The sequence below is a fragment of the Falco cherrug genome, chromosome 1, assembly GCF_023634085.1.
Source record: "Falco cherrug isolate bFalChe1 chromosome 1, bFalChe1.pri, whole genome shotgun sequence".
Taxonomy (NCBI): domain Eukaryota; kingdom Metazoa; phylum Chordata; class Aves; order Falconiformes; family Falconidae; genus Falco; species Falco cherrug.
The window spans coordinates 66,167,669-66,182,034 of NC_073697.1; the positions used below are offsets into that span (position 1 = coordinate 66,167,669).

A 14,366-nucleotide genomic window follows, 5' to 3' on the forward strand; every position below is an offset into this window, starting at 1 on the left:
GCACTTTGAGATACCCCATGCTGCTCAGGCAGTGTGGGAGGGCAGGATTTGAAAGGTGACTAATGGATGTACCCCCTTCTTCCAAAAGTTCTTACAGATGGCTGAAGTCAGTCTCTAGACACAGCACCCAACCAGTGCATGTTATTTTGGGACATGGTATTTTTAGCCATAATGAAGCAGATCCTTGCTGACCTATCTGACCCACATCCCTCATCTGTGACAGTCCAGATTTTCTCAGCTTGGGCTAATGTTGATCTTAGCTTCCCTTGTGCAGTATCAAACATCGCGTCCAACTCTTCTTCCCCCTTAAATGGGAAAGAAAAGTATCTTTATCGGTACAGGAAAAGCAAAACCAAGTCAGATTCTGCTCTGTTGACCACATCTGCAAAAAAAGGAGACTACCCTGGTCAAAAAGCACACTCCAAATGTTGTTTAGTAGAGGCTTCTCCAAAACCAAACATACCTATATTTTCTCTGCAAGTCAACCCTTGAAGAGACTTGAACTATGTAATCTTCAGGGGCACAGTGTGTGACTGAGGACCAAAGGACAAAGTCCACAGTCTGCTTTGGATATGCACTGATCTATCCTTTGCGCCAACACTACAAACTTCAATAACGAGTGTCTGGAATGAGGGGAAAAGAAAATGCAACACCAACTTCAGCTGGAGTAGAATCCCTCTGCCTTCCCCACAAGTTATCTATTACTCAGTGGCTGCAAGTACAAGGCAATTAAGATGGGACTGATGACCAACACATAATAATTTTGAAAAAAAACAAACTATATTGAAATTTTCTATTCTGTCCCCTTCTCTTTTATGTCCAAATCTGTTTTAAGCTACCTGTAGATATTTACAACGGAAGGGCAAATTTTATACGCAAGCACATAACATAGCAAACCATAAAATGAGATTATACACTGTCAGTGTATGCTGCACTTCTTTAAAAGCATTCTTTTTTAGGAGCATTCTTTTTTAGGTCTTGAGTTTCAGATAGCCTAGATCTCTTGCACAAGGCCCCTGATGATTCAAGAGACCTGTGCTGACCAGGAACTCAAGAACCTCAGCCAGCTACTTCATATGTGAAAACTTCAGCACATATGGAAGCATTTTCATCAGTGGGGCTTTAGGTTTAACGCTGAACAGCTGAGCAGCTTTGTATTAAACTATTTACCACTGAGGAAAATCAATCAACTCACACCACATCAAATTCCCACATACCCCCATAGAGCGATAAAGAGAGAAAAACATGCTCTTTTGAATACAAAAACAAAACGCATCTTGCATAGGGAGATTAACTCCAAGCATTCCCTGGTACAGTTGAGCAAAAAGAAACGAAGTAGAAGTAGAAAATAACCAATTTAGAAGTACAATTCATAAGGAAACTCCGATGTTGAGGAAAAAAACCATAAAGCTTTAAATAACAGATAAGATTGCGATCACCTCATGGAACCAACAGTACAGCGCTCCAAAGGTAACAGCGACATGCCAGATTCGCCTTGCGCACAGCCCAGTAAGCACCGGGAGGACCCATACATTGGTGTCCAGTCCCACCACATTCACTCAAGGCCTCTCTCTTCACCCTGCCACAGTCACTCAAAGGACCTGTGGCAGTGAGCACCCAACCCACCATTGTCAACTAAACCAGGCATGAAGGACATGCACAAGAAGACCGCACACCCCCTCAGCAGCCTCAGCACGGCACCCTCCCTGCAAACCCTTACCTTGGCAGGTGTTGTTCTTCTCCTCGTACCCGGCCTTGCACAAGCACTTCCCGATGGGCACCAACCACTCCCCCTCAGCGCTGCAATGCATCTTTGGCGCCTCATCAGTCACTGAGTGGTTGACGCAGACACCCGACACCTCCAGCAGCTGCGAGGAATCTGCTCCTGTGATGGTGTCAGGAAAGCGGGCCAGGTTGCGGATCACCGACGGGCATTTCTTGTAGTACACGCGCACGGAGACCAAGGCAATGCAGGCACCCACATCCTGGAAAGCAAGGTAAAATCCCTTTTTTGTTAGGGGCCCAACATCTCGCACCTCTGTGTTTAGCTTCATAACTCTGTCACCGAGGTCTAACTCTGTGAAGCTCTCATCAGCGGCAATCGTGTCGATCTTGATGTACTGGTTTTCTTTGATGTTCCTCCCATCTTCATCATCTGATTCGAAGTAATACATGTTAAAAGTCTCTTTACAAGTCCCCAGCCCTCCTGGAAGGCTGTTACAGTCCCTCAGGGTGAATTTGAGCTCAATGAAGATGCGGGATGCCCCTTCATTAGAGATCCAGCTGGTCAGAAGCCAGTTGTTCTGATTCTGTTCCATTACCTTGCATACTTGGTATGTGTGTATTGGAGCATAGTTTTCATCCACCTCACCAATTTCTTCCCACTGTATAAAAAGAAAAAATATTACTTTTTAAAAAAGTTACAGCTCTGACAAAATCTTAGCTTTCCCATCTAAGAGCACCTTGGGTTTCAGAGGTCCAGGAAGACTTTTAGGGGGGAAACAATGTTTTGAATGGCAAAATGTTCTATACTGGATGCTTGATACATTCCTGATAAAGTTAGATAAAAGACCCTTTAGAAATATGAAAGGATGATAGTTAAAAGCTTTTCTTTCAGACCTTTCAGAAGTGGGAAAATATACTGCTGGGTTTGTCCACTAGTACATGGCTAGGGAATAAAACAAAAGCAGATGGTGCCATGAATGAACCTTTTTCAATGTATCCATATAGGAGGAAAAAAAAAAGCCATTTACAGTCTGCCTGTCCCCGCTCCCCCACCCTCCTTTCTGCCACATCCTCAAATCACTGCCCAACACAACAAGGACAACGACAACGACATTTCTTCAAGCTATTCTCCCCCACCAAATGGCCTGCCAGAAAATCAGCAGTGTGATATATGAAATAAATGGGCCTTTGCTCTACTCAAGCATACTAGTCAGAGTGCCTGCTCATGCAAAGAGAAGATTACTTCCAATAAAGGTTACAGGGATCTGCAAATCTTGAGCTGTTTGTGTACTACACAGGTTTTTAAGCAGAGCTCCAGATAACTTATCACAACTGTTTGTGGGAACTGTAGCAAGTGTTTTTTCATTTTATTTTGGCCGTGCTGTGAAGCATATCACTTGCAAAATGCTTCTTCCTGATCCAGCACACCACAGTCAGTAGCACCAGAATGGTACCTACAATGGAGACACGACATGAATGTTTCCTCTCTCCTTTTGACAACTGTAGCGTCCCATTAAGAGATCAGATTAACCCATGTAAGTAGAGCAAAGAACTCAGGAGAACCCATGATGGTTTCACTTTTGTTCCCTTCTCCTTTTGACCTACTCATCTGCAAGGACTTAATTCCCAAAGGCTCTTCCCTCCTCTGCTCAGCATTGCTGCCCGCATCTAGTCACAGCTGTGGATGCAGCACAAAGCAAACACACAGAGCATAATTTAAAGGTGTTCCAGTACAAGGTAACAGCTATACTCCAAGCTGCATATCTTCTAAGGCCAAAAGCCCATTTTCTTCCATTGGAAATTGTATGGTTTTGCCAAGCAAGGTTTGCAGAGCAGGGGTGGGGGTCAGGGGTAGCTTCTGTGAGAAGCTGCTAGAAGCTTCCCCTATGTCCAATGGAGCCAATGCCAGCTGGCTCCAAGATGGACCCACCACCGGCCAAGGCTGAGCCCACCAGCAATGGTGGTAGCACCTCTGGAATAGAATATTTAAGAAGGGGGGGCGGGGCGCAGGGAAACCTGCACAACAAATTGCAGCTGAAGAGAGAAGTGGGAATGCATGAGAGCAACAACCCTGCAGACATCAAGACCACTGCAGGAGGAGAGCAGGAGATGTTCCAGGTGCCACAGCAGAGGTTCCCCTGCAGCCCCTGGTGAAGACCATGGTGAGGCAGGCTGTCCCCTGCAGCCCATGGAGGTTAACGGTGGAGCAGACACCCCCCTGCAGCCCACGGAGGATCCCACGCTGGAGCAGGTGGATGCCTGAAGGAGGCTGTGACCCCTAGTTTCCCTGATCACAGTGATTGGTGAGTGATCTCTCCCTGTCCTTATCTTGACCCACAAGCCTTTTGTTGTATTTTCTTTCCCTCATACAGCTGAGAAGTGATAGAGAGGCTTCGTTGGGCACCTGGGATCCAGTCAGGGTCAAACTACAACAGAAATACAGACTGAGATGAAGTTGAGAGTCTTCTCAACCTAGACGCCATTTTTGCAGAGTGACAGAGAACACCCTCACAGTCCCCGTAATGATGAAGTTTTTTTAAGGGAAATGCTGTTCTTGAATTTTAGATTGAAATGGCAGCAACAAGAGGCATGAAAACACAACCTGATGTTACAGTCCAAAATGAGTTAAAAATACAACCAGCAGAAAAGCATCTCCTCTCCTCCTTGACCTGGGATGTGCAAGCGGGGCTCTCCGCAATTTCAGCAAGACATGCCCACGGTGATGCACAGAGTTCACATATACCACCAGTGTTCTGAGTGAGGAACCTAACATGAGGACATTTTTGTCATGCCAAGCAGTCTTTTCATTTCTGAACCCTTTTTATGTCTCTGGGCTTAAACAGGCCATGACCCTACTGTGATTAACATGCACTTGTCACTTCACCCTTGCAGGTTGTGCCACAGAGTTAGCCAGATAACGCCTGCAGCAAAAGCTCGGCAGATCTGTGCAGGATTCATGCCTAACTTTGAGGAGAGGCAATTAACAATTACAAAGAGTAGAGCCATTGAGAAAACACACAGGGAAAGTATGCAAAATAGCACAACTCTGCACATCGCTTCTCTATGTTCCAGTAAATAGTTAAAGAGCAGAAAAGCACCACTCTTCAACTACTGTGGTTAATTTACATGCTAAACATGCTGTACATACATGCTTCCGAGTGGATTGATTCATTTAACATGGCACTATATAAATGTGAAGTCTTATTTTTATCACAGTGGCAATTCTTCATTTGATGAAAAGGGAGGGTATCCCTCCACTCCCCCCCCATCCCAAGCAGAGTTCCCTGCTGAACGAGCCTGGGGGACAGGTGCACACATCCCAGTACAGCCCAGGAAAGACCTTAATGACTTCAAACCTTTGTTTTTTCTGGCTGAATGTCAGAGGATCACTCAATCAATCACACACATCAACCAGCAGATATGGTGAAGCGTTAGCCTCCAGCAGGAGGTGGTGAAAAGCATCTGGAGGGCAGGAAATTGCTCAGACCAATTTTAGCAAGTGGGGCTGTGTATGGATGGTACCCAGTGTAACTCTGTACAATATTCAGGGAGCGTCCAATGTGTATTTCTTTCCGAGAACTGATGTTTGCCGTGACTGTGACGTTGAAGTAATATCACTAGTGACCTAACTTGGAAGGCATATCAAAAAACATCACTTCTCTCTTTTAATACTTGCCAGATGAATTTTCAAAGACCCAACCATCATGCTCTCCAGAGTTACAAAGTTCAGCTCATTTTCATCACTGCTCCAGGAGCTGTGTTAGTGGGAGTGAGTATAAGAAAGCTCATTTGTTCAAAAACTAAATCCAGTAATTCTAATGGTTGTTTTCATGCACCAAGAGCACTAAATACTGTGAGGAAAAAGGTCCAAACATAAACACAACTGAGCTAGAGTTTAATCTCAGCTGCAAGAAATGGCACATGACCTAACATCTCAGCCTTCAGGATGTGCTGCATTTCCAGCACCACACCCCAGATCTGAGCAAGTCCTGCCATCGCCACCTGCCATCAAACCTAAAGCAATCACCAGAGAGCAAGAGGAAAGGGAGGTGCTAACAAACTAAAGGCTGCTTATCTCCCTATAATCCTCAAGGGAAAGCCAACCAGATTTTATCAGAGCAGCCACTATTGTGTACAAAATCTCGGCTCTGCCATTTAATCCCATCTTCTCTCCTATCTGCATGCAGAAGTGCACTATTTCTTTCTTTTCAGCAGGGTCTGCCTTCCCCCAGAGAATGCAGGCAGCCTGCCACCCTTCTGCTTTCACATCCCTCCACAACAAGAGGATGGGGGTAAGAGCCCCTGTACCTTCTGCCTGCTCCCAGCTTCCCAATCACTACAGACCTCAGACACTTATTTTAATGGACAAAGGAATACAAACTAGAGGATGAAATGCAGTGCCTTACGGTTAATGAAGAAGAAAACTCACCACATTAAAGAGACAGCATCTATCTGAAAATATTGGCTTGGAAAAAAATTAAGTACAACTGAAAAATTGTGTAATATTGTAATTCCTCTCTGCAGCATATATTTTTGAGATATAAATCAACCCCATCTGCAGGATTAAAACAAAAATGCAACCATTAATTTGGTGCTAAATGTTTTCTCTCTGTCTTTTAATAGCCCTAAGAAGGAAAACACAAATGCATTTCAATGGCCTGATATTAAATCATTTATAGAAGACCTATTTCTGAATCAGAAATTTCCAGTACACTACTGCTGGTGAGTTAGCAGAAGCTAAAGACTGCACCCAGCTCCGTCAATAGGAAGTATGCAATTCATGCAGGCTGTCTGCCTATAGAAAGGCCAAAGATATCACACATCTCACTAAAAATGTAAGAGCTAAAAAAGCATTCAGTGGAGTGGCCTTGGGTTAAACAATTTTAAAATACATTCACCAGCTGTCTGCTACTCAGGCTTGTTTCTAATCTCCGGGATTCCAGGACTGCAATTTGCTACCACAGCACAGTGAAAGGCTGCTGCCCCAAAAACAAATACTGACAGCAGGGATGAAAATTTCAGAGCTTTTGTTTGTTTGGGTTTAGGGTTTTCTTCTGCAGGGAAAATTTTTGTTACTGGTCTTCAGCAACTCACTCACTCTCTTCAGAAGCCACTAAAGGTGGTGTGGAAATTTCAAGCCTTTTTCCTAATTCCACACATCCTAACAGTGCTGAAAGAGAAATCAGGCATTCAGCAAAATCCTAGGAGTCTTAAGAGGGAAAGAGAGCTTAAAAGTGTTAAGCGAAGTCCTAAGATTTACCTGGAACACTCCCAGCAGGACTCCCTCCCTCCAGGGACTCTGCAACCTGCCTCTGTTCCCACTACTTATTTCATAGGCTCCCTGGGTACCAAGAAGCCTCATCCCTCCCATTTCATTTTCCACCCCACCCTGTGAAGCTCTGCAACATATGCACATCCATTCAGGTGCAGGCACAAAGATGTAAAATTGCAGAGACATTTACACATTTTCACCTTTTTTTCTTCTGGAGACAGGCAAACTTGGCCCAGATCTGATCCCAGGCTTTGAATGTGTGGAAACATCTGAGACACTCCGCATGCTTTGCTACAGACAGAGGAGGGTAATTTTACCCCAAATCCTGCTGTCAAGCCCAGCATGCGCGCACACACTGGTGCAGAGGAAAGCATGGTGTGGGGCTATGCAGTCCCCATGCCACGTTAAAAGGGCAGACCTGCCACCCTTCCAGAAGAGCCGACCAGCCCCGTGTTCAGCTCCGTGCTATTTATTCTGACTTTCACCCTGGTAATATTTGGGCAATCTCTTCAATTTCCTTTTACGCAGCTGATGGTAAGACCTGGCTGCCAGTCGACAGCCTCCAGCTCAGCTCCCACACACGTTCCCTCCCACTACTCAACTTCATCTCACAGCCTGCTCCTTCCCTCCCTTTGCTGCTCTCCTCCCATCACAAAACCCAAAAACTTGGGTTGCTGCTTTTTTTTTTTTTTTTCCCCCTAGCTGCTGGCTTTCCACTTCCTATCATATTACAAAGTTCAAGCAAATAAGAAGCAGCTCTCCTCTGTGCAGTTTTGGTGAGGTCACGTAAGGGTAAATATTGAGTGAAAGCCAGGCAAAGTACTATGCATCTTTTTTTTCTGCACTGCAGGTTTTGCAGGGCTGTGCTAGCTGTAAAATAAGGCCAACTGCATCACCATCTTGCCTCTTGCAAAATACCACTTATACACCAGTCCCAAAATTCAATCACTTCAAAGCCTGCCACCAATATTGCCAGGTTTATCAACACGCCCTGTGATGCACAGCATTCCTCAGATTTTCGGCTTTGGAGCTGTATGATTAAAGGAGAGTCTTTGCTTTTGCTGGGGGTGTTTCAGTCTTCGTTAAAAGAAAAAGGGGTTTGCTTGCTCAAAGAACAAAAGGACAAAATTGAAAGTGCCCAAAGTCACCTTATTTGTAGCCCCCTCTAAAATGATGCTGACCTCAGGACTGGCAGGAGCAAAACAACTCTGTTTTGAACGCTGGCATTGGCAAGAGGTGTATGTGTAACCTGTATGACCTACCAGTCATGGCAGTCCACCAGCACCTGATGGAGCACTTGGGAAGCCTGGTCCCCTCACAGCAAGGGCCATACTCAAGCAGAATAGAAATGCAGTAACCTGACACAATGCTGCAAGTCTGCTCTTCCTCATGGAGGAGTAGTGCCAGGAGCAGAGCAGAGACGTGGCATGCAGCTCCACCTCCAGACTGAACAGCAAGCAAAATGCCTTTGCCCAGCCCTCTTCTACCACTGCCAGGTCACTGCATCCTGTTTCAAACAGAGCTCTTCGGCAACAATTTTTATGCATTTGTGCCAGTGTGACAACTCAGGCTTGAAGTTCAAATTCTGCTTTGGGGCAGGATGCCTGCTCACTGGGACAGCCCTGCGGCATCCCCCCTCCTCCCCTGCACCAACCAGACAGACAGTGGAAGGACACCAGCCACAGCTGCATGATTTTTCCCAGTAAATCACAAATTTGAAATAAAAATAATCTGGAAACCAAAGCAATTCATGTACTTGGATCACATTAGGAAAGGAGGGGAGGGGACAAAAAGGAAAACATCAGTAAAGGCGAAAACAGAGATCTTTACAGCCTCCCAAACCATGTGTTTACCATCTTATCTTCCTGAATTTAAACAAAATAAAGGACAGAAAAAAAAAGAAATTAACATGAAAACTGTTCCAGAGTAACTCAAACTAATTGTCTCAACCTCAAACATGCTTTTTTTAATTTCAGCTACCAAAACAACAACAAAAATCCCCCTTATATTACTTGTACGGGCAAGCTTTTCCAATAGCAACATCCACTTTCAATAGCGCAAAAGCTGAAGAGACTCCTACACAGACTCAGCCTGGTTTTGGGGGTTTGGAGCTCATTTTAAGGGCAGGAGCCAATCAAAACTGCAGTGAGTTCAATACAAACAAAATTAGGCCCAGTGTTTATTAAAACCTTTAAATACCAGAAGCAGTCGTAACCACCCAGGATCTTACAATTTCCATACATCTGATACTCCCCTGACTTGAGGCTCAAGCCTCATTTGGACAGCAATTTTACAACCAAGACATTTATACATACAGACATATATTCCTACTGACAGCAGTTACTAGTCAAGCAAAAAACATAATGGACAACAGACACTGAGGATAGAGAGGATCTGATTAATCTCCCTACTCAGGCAGAAATCTGGTCTAATGAAATTAATTTTAAAAGCCATGTTTCCAAAGAAGGAACTCAGCATCTTCTGGTGGTTTGGCACATTCACCGCAATTTGTCCAACTAGGAAAATAAATAAAACCAAATAAGAATACCACAACTTTTGGGCTGCACTTCTCATTTCACTACTGGATTACAGTTTTCTGCCGTTTCTTACAATGCCACTCTACTCCGGCCACTGAGCTGCACAGTCTGGTTAACACATACCCTCAGAATTTCCAAAGTGAATTACTTGGAGTAAATGTGAGTCTCCTCGTCCATTACAGGAGATTTGCCAGGCAGAAGCTAAGGACCATTCTTCATAAACTAAAACATAAATTGCAAAAAGGTATGAACCAGAAGTTTAGAGCACCTTTTTGAGCCATGTCACATCTGACTAGTGAACTTCTATCTCTGTATAAACCACTCACATATTTGCTTCTATCCCACATGTGATACTTGCTTAGCAGAAATCAGACTTAAAAGGTCACCTCAATTACTACCACTGCCTATCCCACTCCCCACAAAACCCAACCAAACCTGTCAAAGAGAAATTTTTTCACTGCAGCAACATTAAAGGAAAAGACATACATGTGCTTCTGAATGACCTCTTTCAACGTGTGGGCAGCAAAGGTGTTAAGAGAAGAAAAAAACCCCACCTTACTTCATGTCAAAGGCTGCTCGCCACTGCATCAAGATTTAACAAGGCTCAATTTCACTCAGTGCCAAGGTTCTATGTACTGCTTTGCACTGTGACAGAGGGCAGGAGAGAGATTAACGAAGATGGGAGAATGATTAGTGTTTCATCTCCATTATAAACAGAACTACACTGGAAATGAGCTGGGTGAATGAACAGCACCATCACGCTCCATCTCAACTCCACTACTGCCAATTGCATGCTCCAATACTCAGAACAACTCATTAGCAGCAAGCAGCTTTAAAAAAAATACACAGTTTTTAGACATGAGAACTTAAGCTTCTGGGTGGATGCTTCTGTACCTCACAGTGTTTTGGATCTTTTTCATTCCACCTGGGACAAGCTCTCAAAGTCCTGTGTGTGATCAGGACTGCTAGAAATCCTCCTCCTCCATGAAGTAATGCCAAGTAAGTTTCTCACACAGTCACACTGCTCAGAGCTGAGGGAAAACACCAAACAGGAAAGACCCATGCTGAAATTGCAAGACTGAGCATGACTGCTCCTCTCAAGAAGTGCTAGGTGTGAAGACATATCAGTCACTTGAAGTTACACGGAGAATTTAATAATCATCAGCTCCTATAGTTTAAACGTCTGAATTTGCTACTTGAACAGTTTTCCAATGTTATTTTATATTTGCAATATGCATGTAAAGTTTGCTGCCATGCCTTCTATTTCTGCAGCAGGTTGTGCAGGAGACTTCTCAGTGAAAATCCCTTGGCGTAACATAATGCAAAAGTTTTGACAATTCCTGGATTGCTCTGCACTACTGACAAGATGAGAAACAATGCAGGTTTCTGTAAAGCTGAGATAGCACCTCAAAACATAAGCAGTAATTTGCTAAACCAACTGCCACCCAAGCAAGCCTGTGAGAAAGAAAAGCATTTAAAACCTTAAAAATTATTTGAAATACATTCTGATGATGAAATAATATTATCTGTTCAGAGACCTGCACGATTCAAGCTGTTGAAAAATGAAGAAACATCAGGAAAAAGTCACCTAGACTTTTCAGTGCGGCAAACCAAGTGGAAAAAAATGGAAACGGGACAGAAGTTTTGCTCAGACTTTGATCATTTGCATGATCAATGAAAGATGTCAGGAGCAGAATCCAAATGGAAGGGGAACCCAGCTGGAGGTTAGCACAACTGAAATGAAAAGGAGCATCAGCCCCTCTCTAGCATGTCTAATCAGAGACTGCTCCAACTGCTTCCCAGAACAAAGCCATGTGTTATTTGCAAACCCCACGTCCCGCCCTACAATTTTTTTTAAAAGGTTTGAAATTCTCTGTACAACTGAATTAAAACATCCATTTCAAACCACAGTCAAGCAATTCAGGGTAAGACAACGGAGATGAGCATGAAAGAGGCAATGAAGAAACACAACACCATTAAATCATTTTTCACTGCTTAATGTAACACTCATTGCAGAACAATTTAACAAATGCCATAACAGTGTTGACACCACACGGTTTAACACTGGAAGGCTGACAGAGCCAGATTTTCAGAAGGACTCACAGTATGACATATGTTTTAGGTTTATAAGCAAATGCTTGGATTTTCAAAGGTTTGGGGATATTGTTCACATTACTCATCATCTGATGATACCAAGAGGTCCACAAAACAATTTTCAAAAGCAGCAAGAAAGTAAGTTTTCCCTGTTACTTTAATGTTGCCCTAACATTTAAATAAATCAAAATTTATTTGGAGCTTCTAACTGTTTGCTATACTCGGAATAACAAAAAGCATTTGGCTTATTCTTAATGCACAAAACACTGAAAATTTGCAAAAACTAAACTAAATCCTTAATCTTTATCATTGTCATCAGCTATCTATAAATTCCTTAAAGCAAGGAAACATTTTTAAGAGTTTCCAGTAAAAGAGAAAATATACTTGAACAAAAGGTGCATTTAATGAAAATAAAACAGATCAAACTTCTCAATTTGTAACATTCCAGGCAAAGTGATAACAATTATCCATGTGCTGCACTGGCAAAGCCTAACCTCTCAGGCATACACCAAGTTTGACTGGATTATAGATGGCCCAAACACCATATCAGACCCTCCTGCAAATGCATTATTTTGTCCCTGCTCCCTCATCTCTAATCTACCCAAAGCTCTTCATAGAGATAATAACACATTCATAGTTTAGGCCCTGACAACTGCACTCATAGATCAATTTTAAATCTTGCATTTATCATCGTTCTGTAATCAGTGGCTATTCAGCACAAATTTACATCTCATTTCTGTTGGCCAAACAGCCACATTAGAGCTTTGAAGCTTATTCAGGCTTAAATGATTATATTCCCCTAATAAACAGTGAAGGCCTCTCAGTCCAGCCGCTGTGAGCTGCATTAATGACATGCCGTGGCAGCAGGGGCCATCTGAAGTCAGCCTTGTGCGATGCTCCAAGAAGCAGCCCCACGCCACACAGATTTTTTTGCATTTCCAACACACTCAGACAGAAGAAATGAGGAGGCTGCCCTGCTTGCAGACCCTCTTATGGGAACTGGCATGCACAGCAGGCACTTACGCCGTGCAATTTCTCGCACCTCCTCCTAACAGCTCCATTTGCCACCTCTTTCAGTACATGAGGTTACCAGTAAAAAACTGAAACCTGGATTTTCTGATTCCCTACATGCTGAGCACCTTACAACTGTCACCAAACACAAAGCAGGCTGTTGAAGCTGAACCCTGTAGAAAATCCACTTTTCCCTTTTGTCTGACAGCTATAACTTCGTTCACAGCACCACCAAATTGGGTGTTAGCACGCTTTTCTTTGATCGCCTCAGAATTAGGCATTACATTTTTAATATCTGGCTACAGTTTTTCCCTGGGTTTTGGGTTGCTCTCACTGCTTTGTGAGACAAAGACTATCACTTATGCAGGATTACAGTAAGCAGCTAAAACATGATCAGTTCAGGGTGGATTGCCTGCAATCCCTATAGTGAAGCAATCTATCCTGATTGAACAAAGAATAATTATTTAATTAAAGATCCTCGGCAGCCCTACATTATTAAACCAGCATAAAAAGCCTCACATTGATTGTATATTCACTTTCAGTTAAGGTCTGAATCAGTATGCTAAGATCTAAAAATGAATGAACAGAATGAGTTTATTATGACTGTTGTTAAGTACTTACCCACTATAGGTAATAAATTATACATGTGGATGCTTGTTATGCTTATGCCGCAACATAATGAAACTTTTAGTTACTTTTTGTTCTATGGGATTTAATTCCTATCACATCAGGGCTTATGTTACCATTTAAATATGGCACCAGAATTACAAGGATGGAAATCCGTCAGACAGAGATGCAACCTGGACCTCAATGTTTCTTTAAATATGGAATTGAAGAAAAATGGATGTGTTCACTTGCTTATGATGGATGTCCTACATCCTAACCATCTCAGAAAAGATACATTTCGGGAGAGGTTTCATATGTCATCAGCTATTTTTCCTCACCTGCAACCTCCTGCTACTCTACACTCTCTTCCAGCATCTGACAACTGCTGAAGAACCAATTGAACATCAACATGCTGTGGCTAGGAAAGCACACAATTGTGTACTAAGTCCTGAGCTGTCTGCAGTGCAAAAAAAAAAAAAAAAATGCTGCTTCAGCAACCAGCTGTGATAATGCAAAGTCTAGGAAAGCTGCTGAAGTTTCCAGAAGAAACTAAAAAAATTCAAATTATTTACCAAACCAAGAGGTAAACCATGTGTTAACTTGACAGTAATACTGCAACATCTACATTAAGAGAAATTTTCTATTACTAGATTGCTTTTCATCTAACCAACAGAAGATTCAGGAATTGAAATGAAACACTTTTGAAGAAAAGGTCAAATACCTTGTTATTGTAGGGAGGGTGGGGGGTGGTGTAACTGACGAGGGAGAACTTTCCACAGGAGTCAAATCTCTGTCATTTGAAACCTTCAAGGGGGGATCTGGAGAAGTTTCAGAAGAAAATATCGACTTGGCCCGCCTAGCCCATGGCAAGCCACATATATCCATCACCAAAGCTAGGCAGCTCAAAGCTAGCACCAACACGTCTATGTCACGTGGGAGCAGAGGCTGAATATATAGATACTAAAGATTCATATATTTTCCTCTTACCAGGTTACAATGAAGGTCTGTTCCATGGCCCAAGTCCCTGAGGCACAGAGGGAAGAACACAGAAATGCTGAGGCCACACAGTTCCTCAGAAGAAAAACTATCACAAAAAGTTGAAACAGAAAATGAGTTGGTCT

General features: G+C 43.1%; 1 protein-coding gene across 11 annotated transcripts in view; it reads right to left on the bottom strand.

Moving 5' to 3' along the window:
- EPHA5 (EPH receptor A5) overlaps positions 1-14,366 on the bottom strand; it is a 212,579-nt gene that overhangs the window by 153,848 nt on the left and 44,365 nt on the right. For all 11 annotated transcript variants that reach the window (XM_055727519.1, XM_055727514.1, XM_055727505.1 and 8 more), the window contains exon 3: positions 1,721-2,384. In XM_055727519.1, the coding sequence (XP_055583494.1) occupies positions 1,721-2,384 (664 nt within the window). The remainder of the gene's footprint in view (positions 1-1,720; positions 2,385-14,366) is intronic.